This window comes from Antechinus flavipes, chromosome 4, assembly GCF_016432865.1.
Source record: "Antechinus flavipes isolate AdamAnt ecotype Samford, QLD, Australia chromosome 4, AdamAnt_v2, whole genome shotgun sequence".
In the NCBI taxonomy this organism is placed as follows: Eukaryota; Metazoa; Chordata; class Mammalia; order Dasyuromorphia; family Dasyuridae; genus Antechinus; species Antechinus flavipes.
Genome location: NC_067401.1, coordinates 49,768,123 through 49,788,594, shown reverse-complemented (window position 1 = coordinate 49,788,594; position 20,472 = coordinate 49,768,123). Strand labels below are relative to the sequence as shown.

Genomic DNA, 20,472 nt, shown 5'->3' with positions numbered 1-20,472 from the left:
ATTGAAGATGCAAGAGAGAAGGGCTGATTGCTATAGCAGGGTGCTGAGAGAGCTGAAGGAGGTTAAGATCCCAGGCACAGGTATCCTGGATGAGGAAACTCATCATATTCTCTGAGAGAGAAAGGAAAGAAAAAAAAGATGACCAAAGATATAATGAAAATGTGAAGTGATAAGGATGGAAATTGAAGAAATAAGACCCTAGGCAGCTAAGTAATACAATGAAGATTGTTTGGGACCTAGAGTCAGGAAGATGAGTTCAAATCCTGCCTAAGATATTAATTATCTGTATGACTTTCATTTGCAAAATTGGGATAATAACATAAGACCTATCTCCCAGCATTCTTATGAGGAACAAACGAGATAACTTATATAAGTATTCCCTAAGTCTTAAAGTACTCTATGTGTTACTTATTTTTATTGTTGTTATTAATTACTCAGTTAAGGAAGAAGTGTCACCATTCACTGAGATTGGGAAAATACAAATGGAGTTTGGAGTTTAAAGAGCAAAATGTTTATTACAGTTGATAAGGGTTTTATCGTAAGTTGATAAAGATTTCAAAAAAAGGTATTACCACACAGCAAGTGAGGGCCCAGATGAGATTAAGTGCCATGAATTTATAGAGCATTTTTAGTAGTGCCCAGAAACAGATATTGAAAGAAGATGATGAGAGTTACCCAGATTGGAAATTGCTGGGTGAAAATAATTATATGCCAAAAGAGACTAGAACTGGTGGTGAATGCCCTATTGAAGTAAAAAACCATTGGTGGGGTTCAGACTGGTTAGGGAGGCAAATTGGAACAGAATGGACATAATGGAGTAATGGAATAGGGAAGTCAGAGGGCTAGGAGTCAGGATTAGGAAAAATAAGTTCGATAGGAAGGAGAGGGTGGATGAAGGACAGCCTATTATGGTTAGAGTATAGAAGTTCACTTCAAGGCTGTGGAAATGTGGCAATTCCACATAATAGTGAAATCAAGATATGGCTACTCTTAGAAGTAGTTGAAGTTAAATAACAGTCACTACAGGTGAAGAAGGTCACTGAATTTTTTCATTTTCAGAAAAAAACCCTTCTATATTATGTAATCTAGAATCTCATTTTAAAAACCAATAATTTGTAAGTTGTTCTGGTGCTATTTCTTTTCTATAACTGAATCAAGGTATTAACACTAAAAGATGGAGCAAGTGTGAATTTTGTCACAGACAGTTTGCTAAACATTTGCATAATGAACTGGAAAGACTTCCAGATAAGTTATAAGTAACAGATAATATAGTGAAAAGTTCAGTGGACTTGAATTCTGGAGACTTGGGTCCTAGTCCTGTTTACTAGCTATGGAATCTTTGCTACACTATCACTTACTAGGATTTAGAATGACATCAATGATACCCCAACCCCTTTATTTTACATGGAACAGAATTTCCACTTGCTACTTTAAGACTCTTCCTGATACTTTTACAAACAAACAAGAAAATTTAACTTCCAGAAAAGTTAAATTATTTGCCGAAGTTCATGCAGCTAATATTAGGAAAGCTAATCCAGGTCTTTCAATCCAGAGTTTTTCTGGGTCCAAAATTGTTTCCCTTATACCACATTTCTTCACAAATATGATTTTGTATCTTTAACCAATCCTAGTCTCAAATATCTTAACTATAAAGAGCTATACAAATGTTAAGGAGGTGCCTTTACCACCAACATGATGTTGAAGACAAAAAAGGAAGTGATAATTTTCCACCCTCCCTGCTAAAGATTGAAATCAAGTCAAAGACCTTGAAAGTGGAGAGGGCAGTGTCGAAAGGTGGACACGGACACAAAGAGAAAAAAATACAAAGGCCATCCACCCCCAACTCTTGGATACCCCAGACAGTCAGGTTTCTGAAAGTTTCCATTACATCTATAGAAAAAAGCAAATATAAAGTGGTGTTACCATTTTAAGAGAACACTGCTAGAATTAAAGATCCAGCCAAGGCTCTTCTGGCTTAGCACCTGACCTGTTCAATCTCAACATTAGCTGCCCAGTCCCCAGCAAGTGTCCCCTTCTCCCTTCCTCCCTCCTCCTCCATGCCCTTCTGGTTCCCCTTTTTATTTTGTCTTTTCTTATTATAATGCAAGCATCCCAAATACACTGAATTCTTTGCTTTCTTATTTTATATTGCCAACATTTAGCACAATATCTAGCCGATAGTATGAGCTTAATAAATATTCTTTCTATCTATCTTTTCTATTTCGCTAAATGTTTCTGGCTTTAAGTTGGACTAAATCTTGTTAGGGCTACCTAGAAATCTTCCACAGGCATAAGAATACAGCAGCGCTTCCTGGTTCTAGACCCCTCTACTAAGATAACCATACTTTCCAGTCATTCAGTGAGCCCCACGGTCCCTTGAGTTGAATAGATGCTTATAACATTCACTTTCTTGGCTTTTAAACATGGTGGGGAACAGAAATGTAAATGAATGCCTAACATAGCCTAGAAGGTGATTACTCAGAACTTTACAACTTCAGCCCCAGCTTCTCACGTAAACTCCAAGCTTATATTACCAACTGCCTAGAACACATTTCCATTTAAATGCCTTTATATCAATTTTGACACATCTATAATTAAACTTATCTTCTTGCCAAAACTCCCATTCCCAAATTCACCACTGATTTAAATGGCCATGTTTCCATTCCCCTCCCTCTATACTAAGCCCTACTTAAAAATTTGGAATCAGTTTTGGACTTTCCTTCCTCCTAATTGCCCTTTCTCCTGTTCCATCAATTATTAAATCTTTAAAAACTTGTCTTGTTTCCTTTGTCCCCATTTCCTTTGCTACCACTCTAGTCCAGGTCCTTTTCACTTATCACTTGTTTTGTGATCCTTTTCACTGATCCTCCTACCTCTAATTACTCCCCTTCTCAAAACATGTTACACTGACCACTATCAGATTAATTTTCCTAAAGCCCTGCTTGCATCAAACCATTCCTTTAATTAAAAAAAACCCTAAAGTGAAATGAAGGAATATCCCTTGCTTATGATTAGGTAGAGCAAAATTAGTAAAAATACTAATACTTTCCAAAATAATTTACAAGTTTACTGAAATACTAATCAAAATACTAATAAGCTACATCATAGATAATAGATAATATAATGTCAAAATACATATGAAAAAGTAGAAAAAGAATTGTCATACTAGATATAAAAATGTACAATAAAACAATAACTACTTTTACTTCTGTTTGGTACTAGAGAAACACAGAAAATAGATGAATGAAACTGTTGCTAGAATTTCAAAACTGAAACCTATATATGGAAGAGATTGGTATTTGATAAATTCCTATCTAAAAAATACTGAAGAATATCATTGGAAATGAGTCAAAACTGTTGGAAGATTGTTCAATAATGAGTTTAATCCATATCTCACATCATACAATTCATTAAATTCTCACTAGATCAGTTATATAATTTTTTTTAAAATAATTTTAAAACTTGAAAAAGGAATGACCAGTTGCTTCAGTTATAGAGATGTCAGTCCACAAGCATTTATTAAACACTTACTATATGCCAGGTTCTGTGCTAAGTGCTAAGGATACAAGTAAAGTAAAAAACACCATTCTTACACTCAAGGACTTTAGATTCTAGACAGTATAACAGCTAGGTGAATACCAAATATAAACAGACTAGATGGGATGTAATTTCAGAAGCAAAGCCTGGAGAAGAGAAAAGGGACCTTGAAAGGGTTCTATCAAGAAAGAAATTATTCAAGACAAAATCGATTGATTTGATTACTTAAATAGATTTTTCACAAGAAAAAGCACTCTACAAAAACAATAAAAAAAAAATCAAGGATCTTTATTTAACATAGAAAATCCTATTACCAATTTATAGGGCATTGAGGAATTAAGTAATACGCCCAAAGTGACACAGCCAGCAAGTATCAGAGACAAGACTTGAATCTAGATCTTCCTGAATCTGAAACTGCTTCTCTGTCTTTGTCTCGGTCTCTGTCTGTCTGTCTCGGTTTCTCTCTCTGTTTCTCTGTCTCTGTCCCTCTCACCGCATCTCAAAGAAATAAATTGATATACAAAAAACGTATCAAATATTACAGAACCTTTGAAATGAGATCCCCAATTATTCAAAAGAGTTCAGTTTAACAAGTGACACAAATTTGGTGAAAAGCATTAAAGAATGTCTATACTAACAATGCCTGTAATTGGATACCCAGTCATTAGGACTGACTGATTGACCAATATATCTTCGATAGACCCTGGTCTAAGAATTGAATAGAAGAAAAATGGCTTGCTTTGTCTTTGGGAAATTGTGTCCTCCTTTAAGTGACTCCAAATTTCTCCTTGAAACAAAGGCCCGCCTTTTGAACATGATTATATTTCTAGTACTGCTAAGTGGCTGTATGTCTGTGAGTCATGGAATACCATAACCTCCAAAGAATTAGTCATAGGTTACTGCATGGTGAGTGTGGAAAAACTGCCATAGGCTACCATTGAAAACAGCCCAGAATCAACCATTTTAAGAATGTCTTTAAATAGATCTATGACCAGAAATGGAAGCAAGATGGTCATGAAGCAAAAAGGAAGTTGACTTCTTAGATGGTGTTCATGTTCCTTTTTTACCCATGCAAAATTCATACCATTTTGGGGAGACCCCTGTGATAAACTTGTGGCTGTATGTGAATGAATCACACAACATGTAAAAGCTTGGATGGGTCACCATACACATCCTTGGAAAGAATTCTCAAATTGATTAAATCAAATATTCATGGAAGTATCAAATATATTTGTGGTTAGGTGTAGTAAATGAAAACAATCCAAATTAATCTTACAGATTTACTACCATAATAATCAAAATTTAGACTATAGGTTAATCTGTACACAATTAGATAACATATCTAAACACACATGCAAAAGTATAAAAGGATTTGTCTTACTAGATTTCAAAATTTATCATAAAGTCAGTCTGTTATAGGGGAACTAGATAAATCCAAGAACTGATTTTTAGTCATCATCTGTCCTACATGTTAGCCAATGGAAAAATGGGCAAAGCACAAGAATTGACTGCTTATGAAAGGAAATCTAATTAACATCCATTTGGGAAGATCTTTGCCTTCCCCTATAATCAGAAAAATATGAATCATGACAATTTTAACTTCTACTAAATGTTTTTAAGTAGCAGAAAAAACTAATGAAAATTAATATCAGCAGGGCTGCAAGGAAATAGTCATTGTGTAGGACTTTCCACTAGTGCTAACTTTTTAGAAAATGATCTGATAGGAAAACAAAAGTTATAAAATTGTACCTTTTGTCCCAAGGACCCAGTTGGGAGGCTTTTATCTTAAATATATCATGAAAAGAAAAAAAAAAGACTTAGTTACGCAAAAATATTTATAGCCACTTTATTTGTAGCAACAAGAAGATGGAAACAATCTAGACGTCTGATGTTTGGAGAATGAATAAACCATCATATAGTAATGGACTGGCATGTTATAGTTTAAACATAGAAACGATAATTTATAAAGAAGACAGACAAATATGGACTAACATGAAATGACAAAAACAACAAGTACCACAACCAAGATCAATGAACTCAGAACAGCATCTGCATTCAACAAAATTATACTTTTAAAAGAAATCTTCTCCAAATGAATATCATAGACATAGCCCAAATATCTCCTGTGCATTTGTTTGTAACATATTTTAAGTTCTCAGATTACATTTTTAAATGCATTCTTTATGATCTAAACCAAAGAGGTTACTTTGGGTCAATTTTGATTAACTGTTTTTTCTTTGTTAAAAAGGAGAATACAATATTGTAAAAATGGTTTAAAGAGACATTGGTTTACACTACATAGAATTCCCAATCCCTCTATTTTTGTCTGCCTGCATTTTTGATTTCCTTCGCAGGCTAATTGTACACTATTTCAAAGTCCAATTCTTTTTGCACAGCAAAATAACCGTTTGGACATGTATACTTATATTGTATTTAATTTATACTTTAACATATTTAACATGTATTGGTCAACCTGCCAACTCGGGAAGGGAATGGGGGGAAGGAGGAGAAAAATTGGTACAAAAGGTTTGGCAATTGTCAATGCTGTAAAATTACCCATGCATATAACTTGTAAATAAAAAGCTATAATAAAAAATAAAAATAAGACATTGGTTTAAAATAAAATAAATGTCATAAGTCTAATCTTCCAGACTTGTGAATGTCCTTATTTAGTGTGATTATTTGATGTTTTTCATTGATGGTTATTAGGTTGTTCTGCTACTTTTTATTTTATTTTAATTTATTTTTAAAACTTTTCTTCAGACAGATCAATTTATTAAGTGCCTACTATATGCCAAGTACTGTGTGAGGAAAGCATGTGTAAATCCTAAAGTACAGTAGTAGAATGTGGGTTCGCTATCATTATCTTGACTATAAAATGGTGGAGGAGGGAGGAAGGGTGGAATAAGATAGAAAACTGGTCTTGAAAATGGAAGATCTGAGGTCAAAGTCCATCTCTGATACACATTTGCTCAGCGAAAGTGGCCAAATCACATAACCTCTGTCACTTTCCAGATCTGAAATTATAAATTTCAGAGCTATGGGACCTCCATCTATCAATGGAGTTTCCTTACTGGGGTTATCTATACCAATGAAATCACACAGTTCAATTTCTATCCTACCTTTCTCCTCCATGAAATTTTCCTGGAAGACTTCATCCCATGTTGATGTCTTTTCTTTAACATCTATTATGTTTATTGTCTATATTGCACAATTACCACTAAATTATATGCCACTTTATTTCCTAATTAGCCACATCGTTAAACACTACAGGGCAACCTATATTGTTCTCTGGTTATTTCGCCATATGGATCTGGATCCCAACTCTGTTATTTATACTTGAATGACCTTGCCATTCTTCCTCTCTCAGTCTAAGCTTTCTATTTTGTAAAGTGAGGAAGGTTATTAGACTACATGGTCTCGCTTCAGATGGAAATCATATTATCCGGTCTTAACAAGATTGCTTGCCGGCAAGTATTTTGCTTTTGTATTCTGCATCCCATTTCTTCTCCTCTTTCCCCAGAACTTAGTATAATTCTGGTCCATATTGATTGAACCTATTTCAAAGGTGGAGTGGAAAGGTGAGGAAATGATAGCAAGGGAGAATTAAGCAAATAATGTGCTGTTGTGGGGTGGGATGATGGGATGTTGCACCAGGTACCTGATTTTCTTGGTTCTCTTTAGCTATCATTCTCTCATCTTTCACAATTGCTATCTAGGCTCAAAGTCCTGTGGCAATTAAAAAGGTATGAAAGATAAAAATTTCTGGGTAACTTAATCATTTTGTTAATTATGTTACAATCTTAAAAAAGGATTGTCATTTAGTCCTCTCTTTCTTAGACCAAAGACAATCATGGCCACTAGTTCACAGCTTATATGCCCATTGGAAAAAAAAGTGTTCCCAATGATGGCAATCAACTCTGATTATTTAATAACTAATGAGAGAATGCATTTTACAACAATTTAAATGAACTTTGATTATGTTTTTCACTTCTAAGTTCTCCCCAGCTTTGGCCAATCTAGTAAAAGAATTTATCCCCATTCAAACCTGACTAGAGCACAATGGCTTCCCATCTGGGTGGAGTCCAGATAGAGGTTAGCTCCATCCTCAGAATCTCAAAATGAAGATAAAAGTAAAAGGAGGAAATCTGAATTTTCCTGAATCATTGGTTATTAATAATCATTTCTCTCAGTCCTATTCTGTAGTTCTGTCAATGCTGCACAAATGGGGGAATATGGAGTAATATCCAAGGATACCATGCTAAAGAATGGGTGATATAGAAAAGGGGAGAAAAAATATAAAGAGAGGGGGGAAAGTCAAGTATTAATCTTTAAAAAAGGAATAAAACTAAGATTGTAGGGAAATGACAGAGTAAGTTGATAAATTTGAAGCTCTCCAGATTTCTCCCCACAAATAGAACAAATTTGTGGGCTCAGGTTGAATATAGATTAGTGAAAAATCAAGAAGATTTGGGGTAGAACAGGGGTCCTCCTGGTACCACCTGAGAAGGTCTGAAGAAAGACCTTGAACTGGGGAATTACCTGTATGAAGTGCAAACAACTCTGGGTTATCTCCCATAGAAACCCCAAGTGGAGAACCCTGGGGGCTTGTCTGGAACCTCATCAGGAACCACAGAGACTTTCACCTCCTGGACTGTTTGTGGAATTGGGGTCTGAGTCTGGGAAGACTGAAGGAACCTCAGCTGATTGGAAATGCCAGGCCCAGTTGTGCTGCCCATCATGGCCCTGGGAGAGAAGGAACCAGCACCCGATAAGTGCAGAGGCAGCTGGGCAGGAACCTGGCTGTGGGTACTTGCTGGAGGATGGAGCTCTTGGCTTGGATTCCTGGTCAGAGGGGAGAGCTGAAGGGAACCTAAAGACTCCATCTCCCTTCACCTCCCTTAGAGGTACTTACCCAAATCCCTCATGAATGGACAAAGAAGAAAGAAACCCACCACAGAAACTTACTATGGGAACAGAGAAGACAGAGTTCATCTTCAAAGGAGGACACTGAAGTAAAAAGAGCTTCTTCTACCCCAAAGAGTATCGTGAAATGGCTCCCTGCCCAGAGACAATTTATAGAACTCAAAAAGGAATTTAGAAATCAAATGAAAGATATTGAGGAAAAACTAAAAAACAACAAAAAAAAATCCAAGAAAAACAAGAAGATTATGAAAAAAATTAACTAGTTAGAAAAGGAGGTAGAGAGTCTCAAAAATGAAAATAACTCTTTGGATGTTAGAATTGGGCAAGGGGAAGCTATGAGAAATCAAGAAATAACAAAACAGATTCTAAAGAATGAAAAAATAGAACAGAATGTGAAACATAAGAAAAACGACAATACTGGAGAACAGATCAAGAAAAGATATAAATATAATTGGATTGCCCGAAACTTGTGACCAAAAAAACAACTTGTCTTGACACAATAATGTAAGAAATAATCCAAGAAAAATGTTCTGGAGTGATAGAACATGAGGGGAAAGTAGAAATAGAAAAGTTTGCCTATCACCACCCTATGGAGATCTTTTGTGGAAAACACATAGGAATATTATGGCCAAATTTTAAAACCCCTAGATCAAAGAGAAAATTGTGCAAGAAACAAGAAAAAAAATCAATTCAAATACACTGGAGCTACAATTAGAATTGTTCAAGATTTATCATCAGTCACAATAAAAAGACGGCAAGTCCTGGAATCATATCCAAAGAACTAGGCCTGTGGCCAAAAATATTGTGTCCAGCAAAATTATCTACACTATTGAATGAGAAAAAATGGACATTCAACAAACTTGCAGATTTTCAGGACTTTCTATCAACAAAACCTAAACTTAATGGAAAATTTAACATATAGGAGTCAATTAACATATAAGAGATCAATTTCAAGGGGACTTAATGGTTTTTGGTTTTTTGCATGGGAAATAAATACCATATGTTTAAGATTGACATCAAAAAATATTGACATCAACAATATGGTAGCTCAAAAGAAAGGTTGAAGCAGAGTTAAGGTAAAAATCGTATTTCTGTTATAAAAATGAGGTGCAGAGAAAGAATAGACACAAAGTCATTAGAGGAGGGAGGAGGGCTAATAGTTAAACCTACTCTCATTGGGAATGGGTTAAATCGGCAACAATAGGTATATACCATAAAGGGTATAACATCCTCCAAAAATCTATAAAGTATTTCTTTATTTAAGTGGGAGGGATGGGCAGATGAAGAAGCAAAGGATGAGAAGACAGGACCTTCTATCTTGTATTATAATATTCGCCAATGTCTTCCCTTCTGCATGCTTGCCAGCATCAATAATTCCCATAAGGAAATAACTTTTTGGTCCTTTTTATTCGATTCCTTGATTTGCCTTTTTATATTATAGGGAGAGGATCACTAGAGAAATAGAGAAGATCCAAGAGTAGGGGGAGATTAAGTAATAGCAAAGCAAGTTAAGAAGCATAATTAAAACAAAGAGTCAGCCCGCATAGGAAAGATATGTATATGTGGAGGTAGAAGTAGCAGGGTGTATGTATGTGCATGTGTATGTATATGTCTACATATGTCTATATAAATATATTCTTTCTTAACTCTAGCCTACTTGGGGAGGTGGAGGGAATAAAAAGGAGGGAAAAGAATAAAGTAAAAAAGGTATGCAGCAGAGAATAAAAGAACAATTTATAAGTAAAGAAAAGATGGACATTCATGAATATAATTTCCACTATTAATATATATACTTTCTTGGACTGGTAATTCATTGTCATAAATTTTGAATCCTCCCTGATGTTCTTTTGCTGGGCACATGACAATATTCTCTTTTGTTTTCTTTTAATTTGTTTTGTATTCCTTTTCTACTTTTCTTTTTTTTCTTATTCTGTTTTTTAATAAAATAAATTAAGGAACAAAAAAAAAAGAAAGAAAAGAAAAGAAAAGAATAAAACTATTCTAAGTCTAAATCACTATTACTCAGAGTAGGGCCCTTGAACTGTAATGCAACTATTTATATGCAACTTTTGAAACTTTAATACTAGAATTGTAGACTCTGCCGGAGCTATTAATGTGGATCTTTTGGTTAATGATTAGAGGAAATATGATGACAGTCATAGTACTGTTAAGTGTGGACAAGAAAAACATAGAATGATCAATTGTTTATTCAATTCAGCAAGTATTTTTAAGTGCCTACTATGTGCCATGTATTGTGGCTAGACACACACAAAAATAGCCCTCGTCTCTAAGACAAGGTGGGATGAGAAAGGGAAGATATCTATTCTTGCTGTTTCTCTATTGATCCTCCCCCTGTAATGTAAAAAGGCAAATTAAGGAATTGAATAAAAAGGACCAAAAGAGTATTTCCTTAGGGAATTATTGATGCTGGCAAGCATGCAGAAGGGAAGACATTGGTGAATATTATAATACAAGATAGAATGTGATCAGATCAATTCTGATGGACCTGGACATCTTCAGCAATGAGATGAACTAAATCAGTTCCAATGGAGCAGTAATGAACTGAACCAGCTACGCCCAGTGAAAGAACTCTGGGAGATGACTATGAACCTTTACATAGAATTCCCAATCCCTCTATTTTTGTCCACCTGCATCTTTGATTTCCTTCACAGGCTAATTGTACAATATTTCAGAGTTTGATTCTTTTGGTATGGCAAAATAACGGTTTGGTCATGTATATTTATTTTGTATTTAATTTATACTTTAATATATTTAACATGTATTGGTCATCCTGTCATCTAGGGAAGGGAGGGAAAAGGAGGGGAAAAATTGGAAGAAAAGATTTGGCAATTGTCAATGCTGTAAAATTACCCGTGCATATAACTTGTAAATAAAAAGCTATTAAAAATAAATAAATGAATGAAAAAAAAAGAATGCGATCATAACTGTAAGAAAGCCAAAGTATTTCTAGAATTAAGAGGAGTATTATTTCTCCTCTCCTACTTCATTTTTCTTCCTTTCTTTTTATTTCTTCTCCGCTCTTTCTCCCTTTCTTTTTGTTTCTATCTATATTTCTTGTCCTCTTTGTCTCTTTCTCTAGATCTGTTCTTTTGTTTCTTTCTATATATTTCTTTCTTTGACCCATATAGTATGATTAGAAGAAAAGCTGATTATGTTCACCAAGTTTCTGATCTATCAATTTAGTGTTTAGCTCTGAAAATGATGAGAAAACCTCACTGGACAAATGTGTTAGTCGTCACCGAGTTTCTCAACTAGTAGAGAAAACGGTAAAGGTGGTCCTGTACATCAGGACACAAGCCAAGCTTTGTTGATGGAATCTCATTCACTAGAATATAAAAACTCTGGGCCAAATTTCCATGCTAGTGCCAACACTTAGCCTGGAACAGAAAGAAATGACACAGTTGAATCCTGTTATCTCTTTGCTCTGGAATAAGGTGAGAAAACTACTGCGGGTTCTTAAAGGGAGAAATCTCAAGTCTTAGCATAAGCATAGGACTGGCTGCTTGTCCCAGACTTTCTATTATATGATAATTTCTGAAAGATTCCATATGGGACATATGCTACACATCCCTTATTCTTCATTGCTCTTTTCTGTATCTCTCCAACCGTATTCTTACTCTCGTAGGGATATCTGTATTTCTTTTTTGTATTATATAATATGTATAATATTTGTATTATATTTCTCCATCAACCCTCTCTCCCTGCAAAATAAAAAGGCAAGTCAAAAAATCAAGAGTAGAAAAGACCAAAAGGCATTTATTACCTTAGGAGAATTATTGATGGTGATAGACATGAGCAAGTGAGAAAGGTAGTCCCTAGGACACTTTGCCCTAATAAATAATACTCAGGTGCAAAAGTCTGAGAGTCATTGATCTATATCTGACTCAATTGCTCACTGAGACACCTAATCCTAGATGCTAACTAAGATTTGATGAAGATTGCAAGTGGAATGACTTAAGCAGTCAATCCCACTGGGTACTGCAGCCAGGGCTGTGCAGAGACGGTCCCAAGTCCCCTGACGTACTCCCTGCTGCAGTTAGCAGAAGTCACATTTAGAATTGGCTACAGGTGGTGTATGTGTGAATGGGTGTGGGTGGGTGTGGGTGGATGGGTGTTTGGGGGCTAAGAGGATATAGTTAATAAAAAACAATCTTACCACCAGCTCAAGGATTTCTAGGGAGGACCCTAACTGCTATTCTCATTCAAGTCATCAACAAGCAGTTATCAGGTACTTACTGTGCTAAGTGTTAAAGTTAAAAAGAAAGGCCTATGGTCCAAGCCCTGAACTGCCCAACCATCCAATCAGTCTCCCTTGAGAGAATAAAAACCACAGAGATCTCTGTGGAAATGACATCACTTCTTAGGAATGAGCCACTTTTCCCTTGGCACCTCGATGCTCTTCCCCATCTCCATCCCCGCCACCTTCAGGTGGTACAGCTCAGGAGAAGGCCGGCTGCTCTGTTTTTCCACTGGAGGAGATGAGTCAGTGAACAGTGGGGTTCCATTTAATCACCACCCAAAAACAAGGCCTTAAAACCAGGGGGTGGCACTGCTTCTAGGCTCAGTTTTTCCTTCATGTCAGGGGGTTGATTCCCTTTAGGAGACGTGGGGTGAGAAAGCACATGTCTAAGAGACACATGTTCCCGAACTTCCCCATTGCCTCCTTCCTCCAACAGCCCTTCTCCAAAGGGACCCATGGAGAAGTCATTTCTCTTTGTGCTACCACGGCCTCTCCAAGTCTTACTGCGCTTGTAGGATGGAGTCTGAATCTCACAGACTGGAGAGCTAAGTCTAGAGGGTTTGGGCTTTCTTTCCACCCGAGACATCCACCTTAGGACCATTCCAAAGCAAAGCACTGATTCTCCTCCTCATCCTGGCACATGCAAAGCATGAAGGGAGTAGATATTAAAACAGCATTCACAGCTCTCACGGATGAGAACTGACTTAGTCCTAATATCCATCCTCAATCTTTTCTCTGATATCCTAAGCCCCAAGCAAAAGAAATCCAAGATGTTGCTCTTTTAGGATGGCACAAATGAATTTTTAATTATGTTAAAATAAAACATCTACAGGTAATTTTCCGACTTCCACTAGTCTTTGGTAGAATTCCAAGAGTAAGGAGTTGGCCAAGTCATCAATGTTGATACTTAGAGGAATTAATTCTGACCCTTGGCCCCTTCATATCAACCACCTCTGAGACTCTGAAATATAAGCCCCAATTTAGCTGTCCTGAGAACTCTGCCCATCCAAGTCACATTATTATTTACAGACTGTAATGGTTTATTTCCTCTGTTTAATCCAAAGAAACAGCAACCAAAATTTGAGAAGCAAGAATCTGGGAGGGAATATATAAAGAAGATACAAACAGCCCAAAGGAACTAAATTTTAACTCGCTTTTTCTCGAGAGCTCACGCTCCTTTCATGTCTGGACCCCACAGTTAGAGGAGATGACCACTCTCTGATTCTCTGATCCCATAATTCTTAGAGCCACTTTGGGACTGACCAGGAGACCCCACACGCACTGAGAGGTCTACACCAGACTCACCAGAAACTCACTAGCACATGCCTCCCGGACGAGTTTCTTGCTTTTGGTCTCGTCCAGGTACTTCTGCAGGATTTCTCTTTGGTCCATGGTGCAAAGCTGGAGCTCCCCAGTCTGTCAGGGGGCTAGGAAAGGACATGTCAGATGGGTGTCATGGTCGAGACGCCTCAGAGGAACCACTGCCAGAGCAGAGCCTGCTAAACACTGTGGTTTACTGACTTCATCACAAGCCCCAGAGGAAATTAGTACGTAACAGCTTCTGTGGTCACACAACAAAGCCATCCCCTCCCAGCCGGGCCCTAGCACCTCCCTTTCCAACCAGGGAGCCTGGTTCTATGATTAGAGTTTTTAACAAACAGGAGACTAACCAGAACACAATATGTGGTCTGCCTTACCCCCTGCTCCAGAAGCCTTTACCACATCACCTCGTAAGCCCAGTACACCAGTTACCTTGGTGCTTCCTATTTCCCAGGGAGAAGCTTGAACTGCACCTCCCGGACAGGGGTCCTGAGCCTTCCCTTCATTGCCCCCAATTTAGAAAGCTCTTACTGTTTTCTCATGCCCTGCGATGAACTCTGAAAAAAGTTCATTTAGGCCCCGGAATATAGCTAGACCCCATTTGAGTTGACCAAAGACTAGCCAGCAAGGACAGCCCTACCATATGCTTCTTGCCACTAGTGATGGGTATAAAATGCCCCTGTGTCTTGCAGACCTAAGGGGGCCTTTTTTTAAATCCAAAGTTCTTACTTTAAATCTTACTTACTTTGATCTGATATCCTGATCTCTCCTGTTTTAAGAAACTTGTCTAGAAATACGTTTTCTGCCTCCTACCACATTGAAAAAATGATGCCATATTGAAAAGGAAGACTTGCTGAGCTCTGATCCAATAGCCTTTTCTGGTTTACTGGAGGGTCCTGATCACAGAAATAGAGAGGGATGGTCCTGTCCAGCCCCCATGTGCTGGGTGATTGAAATCGCCACTTGGAACATCCCACAATAAAATAGAAAAAACACAAACAAGCACTTCTCTTAATTCAGTTTATTTAGCAAGCATTTATTACTTAGAATTACTGCTATTAAGCAAGTATTTATTAAGTGCCTGCTGTATGCAGACCCCCTGATGGAGTTGGGGTATGGAACCAGAGACAACTCCATTTTCCTTTGAGTCCTTAGGCTGCTGCAGGCACTTGATAAAAATTTATAAAAGATCATGAACAGCTTTCAGAAAAGAATGTGAATAAGCTTAGAAACTTCACATGGTTATAACTTCTGTTATTTTAGGTTTTGGTAACACTGTCTATTTTGCAACACAAGTTTGAGGTCCTTCAGAAAACCATAGCTGTAGAGTTTCTTAGGCCACTTTCAGTTACTGAACTGCAGAAAGGAAGCCTTGTCCCCTTGGATGCACCTATAAGAAAAACATAATTTAAGAAGTGCATTCAGGTGTCTGGATCATAAGTCATTTAAGACTTCCCATTTAATTTAAGACTTCCATTCTGAATGTACAAGCCAATCCAACAAGATAAGATAATAGGCACTATCTAAATCTAAAATAATAATAGTGTTTATGCAGGAAAGATTGGTTAGTACTTCTCAAATGAGTCCCATTTAATAGTTAAGAGGGAGTTCATGCTGCAGCAGACCATGCTTTAAAAAAAAATACCATCTTCCACAATATGCCCTAGAAATCTCAAGAAAAAAAATAAAATATCCTTACTAGATTTCTATATTTAGAGATAGAAACTTTCCACATGAAATCTCTTCTCTTCAGAACAGTAAAATACAGTTTCAAAAGATGATAATTCCTCTGGCATTAATGCCACGTCACATTCACGAGGACCCCCAGCACAGTTCCATTTCTATTAGAACCAGAGTTTTAATAAATAATCAAAGCAAAGATACCAGGGGCAGGGTGAAATGGAAGAAACTCTAGTTTAGATTTGAACCCTTGTTCTTTCCGTGACATTTGATAACTTACTTAACTTCCTCTCAGTTGCCTCATCTATAAAGGGAGAGGGATACAACAAAGTAATCACTAAGGTTCCTTCCAGCCTTTAACTCTATTATTTGCTAGAATTGTTTTATTCAGCCTAAACACCTGTTGAAGCTCAATTTCTCACAATATTTCTTTTGATTCATAATTAATATATGAGTAAATAGATGGGTAGGGAGGAAGGAAGGCAGAAGAGATGAGTGCTTTATATTTATTTTTATTTATATTTCCTATTCAGAATCCAAAGATCTAAAAACAAGGTCTTAGGAGAATTGTAACTCTTCCTCCTCCATTAAGTTGCAGTTCTAAGGAGATTGTTCTGTTATAAAACTGAAAGGTATTAGAAACCCCATAAAAAAAAACCCTAACCACAAACATGTATATGGCCATCTTCTAGGCAGACCATTCAAGTGAACCTGAAGGAAACGGAAAAAACAAACTCTCCTCTTCTTTTTTGAAACTTTTATTTGTAACAAACCAAAGCCAAACTGACATTTAATCTTAACTAGTTTCTCTCAAACTCTCCTGAATGACAGTGCTTTATGATAGGGATGATGTTGACTCATTTGCATCCTGTGCTGTGACCAAGAACAGCTAAGGGAAAATACATGCAAAGAAGGTGGAAACATACCTAAAAGAAGCTTAGAATTGGTGAGCAAACATTGAAATGAGCCTGGCTATGTGTCCTAATGCACAACCCATGTGGGGCCTCAAGAATGTTCCTACACCTTTCCATAACTTCCCCTTGAGAGTATACTGTGAACTGTAGCTTACCCACTGTGAGCTGCAGAAAGAAAAAAATTGGAAGGAGCAACTATACGGAGTAAAAGAGAAAGAATTATCTGTTAATGAGTCTGGTGGGCCAGTGGTTCTCAAACTTTTGTTCTTAGTATCTTCAGGTTGTTAAAAAAAATTTAACAGGATCTGTTCAAAGAGTTTTTGTTCACATGGGTTATATTTATAGCTATTTACTATATTAGAAATAAAAAATGATTTTGAATTTGTAGACCCTCAGAAAGGGTTTCAGAGACCCCAACAATTCTTTGGACTACACTTTGAGGACCACTGTGTGGGCTTTCTCCAGGCGTGTCTAGTCAGAAGGAAGAAAGCAGTGGAAGGGATAAGTCACTAAATTACTTGTTTTGACCAGTGCATGTGTGTGTGTGCACACTCTTGCATATATTAAATCAAGGCAATAAGCACTTATTATGAATGAGTTATTGTGTTAAGTAATTGGGGGGGTTTCCTGTGTGTAAGGATAGGGAGCAATTGGAGAATATTAACAGTTTTTACCAAAAACATTAGCCATAAAGAGAGGCCTGGAGTTGGTCTATGTGTGTGTTATGAGAGAAATCTCTCCTTTCTGAGTTCAGTGGTAGGTAACTGCTGTCAGATATATAATTACCACAGTATGGAAAATAGCAGAGGTTCCAGCCTCAGAGAAAATCTGAACCATCATGAAGATTCTGATAAAGCTTCTTATGGGTAAAATTATGTCAGTGATAAGACAAATAAGTCTTTTGTAGATTATGATCTTGTACATTCTTCTTAGGCTGTAAAGTTAAGATGATAGAGCCATAATCTCATACTTCCTTCAGTGTCATAAAAGTTGAATAAATTTAGTTAAACAGAGTCATAAACTCATACAATCTTTTTTAAAAGAAATTCTATAGGTAAACGAAGTCAGGTTGCAGATTATCCTACATTTAGAGGATTCACAAATAGGCTGATTGGGGGGTAGCTAAGTGATTCAATGGATAGAGCACTAGCCCTGAAGTCAGGAGGACCTGAGCTCAAATCTGGTCTCAGACACTTAACACTTCTCAGCTGTGTGACCCTGGGCAAGTCACTTAACCCCAATTATCTCAGCAAAAAAAAAAATTATATTGATTGAAAAGAAGAATTAACATCTCACCAAGGAGTCAGGTACTATTTAGATTCTCCCTCTGGCTTCTTCTCAAAGAAATACTTAAATCTCTTAAGAGAAATTTACATCTCATGGAACATGTTTTGTTCAGGTGGGGTAAATAATAAAACAAACTTTTAGTTAACCAAAAACTGCAGTAGAAATAGTCCTGAAAGCTAAAGAAAAAAAAGGAAATTAGAAATTCTCCTAATATTGCTATAGTAAAGTCAAATGGAGGTGGTAATGAGGGTCATGAACAGTTTGAGTAAGATGTAGTATCATTGGAGGCTCTTGGGGCAGGATAAATCACCTGGAATAAATAAATAAATAGTCTCAAAGTACCAGCTGCTAATCAGAGATTTAAATAAATATACTGGTGACACAAGATAGGTGAACTGTCTGTGGACTTCATTTCTAGAGGGGATCACAGTCAAGGTATGGCAATAGTCCTCATTTTGTGTCCCTTGTTTTCTGGACATGGAATCCTAAACCTTCATTTATAAATAAGGAAAGCTTGCCCAGGGCCATACATGCAATAAGCATGAAAGGCAGGATTTTAGCCCAGGCCCTGGGAGGCAAAAGGGATGATTAAAAGGAGAGGTCCCGGAGTGGAAACCTCCTTCTCACTTTTATGAATGATAAAAATAAATAAAAGATAAAATTTTTAAATGTGGCTATGATTTAGTTGGAGTCCCTTTCTGATCTAATTATTTCTCACATCAATACACTTCCATCTCCGGCGGGGACAATCTAGGCTGCCCATCTCCCTGAATGCACAGTGTCCGTGCCAGGAGCAGATGGGCCCTTCCTATAGTGAGGTCCTGGATCCTGGCAAGGAGAGCTGTGACCCAAACAGAAGGACTCTTCCTGCCAAGCTACCACTCACAGAGACTGTGCTGCCTTTGTACTTGTGCCACAGGCAGCCAAAAGATAAGCTTGCTTTAAGGGGCAAATCCTTCTCTCTGCTGGGGAAAAAGGCCAAAGGGCTGGATGGAGGCTTTTCTGCTCTCCAGAATATTTGTGAGGTCAAAGTGGAATGAACACTAGTGAAGGGATCAAAACTGAAGGGAGGACATGGGGATAAAAGGGCCTAGATTTGGGTCAGGGCCCAGAGGGTGAATCTCTCAGCCTCTTCGGGCTCCGGACAACTCTAGAATTATGACTATTCTGGATCTCAGTTTCCCTATCTGTAAAATTGGGGAAATTGGAATAGATAACCCCCCCAGACTTCTTCTATCTCTAAATTTCTGCTTCCAGGAGGATTTCAGAAAGGCCTGGAGAGATTTACACGAACTGATGCTGAGAGAAATGAGCAGAACTAGGAGATCATTATATACTTCAACAACAATACTATATGATGATCAATTCTGATGGACGTGGTCCTCTTCAACAATGAGATGAACCAAATCAGTCCCAATGGAACAGTAATGAACTGAACCAGCTACACCCAGCGAAAGAACTCTGGGAGATGACTAAGAACCACTACATAGAATTCCTGATCCCTCTATTTTTGTCCTTTCCTTCAAAAGCTAATTGTACACTATTTCAAAGTCTGGTTCTTTCTGTACAGCAAAAAAAGACATGTATACTTATATTGTATTTAATTGATACTTTAACATATTTAACATGTATTGGTCAACCTGCCATCTAGGGGAGGCAGTGGGGGGGAAGGAGAGGAAAAAATGGAACAAAAGGTTTGTCAATTGTCAATGCTGTAAAATTACCCATGCAGATAACTTGTAAATAAAAAAACTATTTTAAAAAATTTCTGCTTCCAGAAGTATGGAAAAATAGATCCCAAAGGAAAATAAGGAAGAGAATAGTGCTACAAGAAAAAAGAAGCCAGGAAAATAAGGAAGGGATTGGAAGATGGAAAAAGGTAACAGAAAGAAGAAACTAAGAGAAGAAGACTGAGTGTTGGAGCTATATAATAGGAGAATGTGGGTGGTATTCCCAGGCTTAAGATACAGAAATAATGGCCTCTTGGTGCAAGAAAACAGCATAAAGTCCACCATGGATGTATTTTCTTAGAGATCAGCTGATCTGAATACAAGAGTTTAGAATTAATAAGGGAGGAGGAGGGAGAAAAATGCTGGATGCTTCTTCTAAAGTGAAAAACAATGGGAACTGAATGTGGATCACAAAATAGTATTTTCACTCTTTTTGTTGTTGGCTTGCATTTTGTTTTCTTTCTCATTTTTTTTTCCTTTTTGATCTGATTTTTCTTGTGCAGCATGATAATTGTGGAAATATGTAAAAAGGAATTGCACATATTTTTTGTTTAACATATATTGGATCACTTGCCGACTTGGGGAAGGCACCCCCCTTCCTGGAAGAAGGAAGTGAAAAAAATTAGAATACAGGGTTTTATAGGGGTGAATGTCAAAAATTATTCATGTATATATTTTGAAAATAAAAAGCTATAATTTAAAAAAATAAAGTAGATGCACTAGAAAATAGAAGGTATGGTAGAAGAAGAACAGAAATAGAGGTATTCGGTAATGTAGAGGAGAGACACTGACAGAGAGAAGAAATAGTAACCACATT

The 20,472-nt window shown here is 37.0% G+C and overlaps 1 protein-coding gene across 2 annotated transcripts in view; it reads right to left on the bottom strand.

The window, feature by feature from the left end:
• Positions 1–14,215, bottom strand: part of PTPN22 (protein tyrosine phosphatase non-receptor type 22) — a 66,086-nt gene extending 51,871 nt beyond the window's left edge. For both annotated transcript variants that reach the window (XM_051992990.1, XM_051992991.1), the window contains exon 1: positions 14,030–14,215. In XM_051992990.1, coding sequence (XP_051848950.1) covers positions 14,030–14,116 — 87 coding nt within the window. In that variant the 5' untranslated portion in view covers positions 14,117–14,215. The remainder of the gene's footprint in view (positions 1–14,029) is intronic.
• Between the last annotated feature and the right edge of the window lie 6,257 nt (positions 14,216–20,472).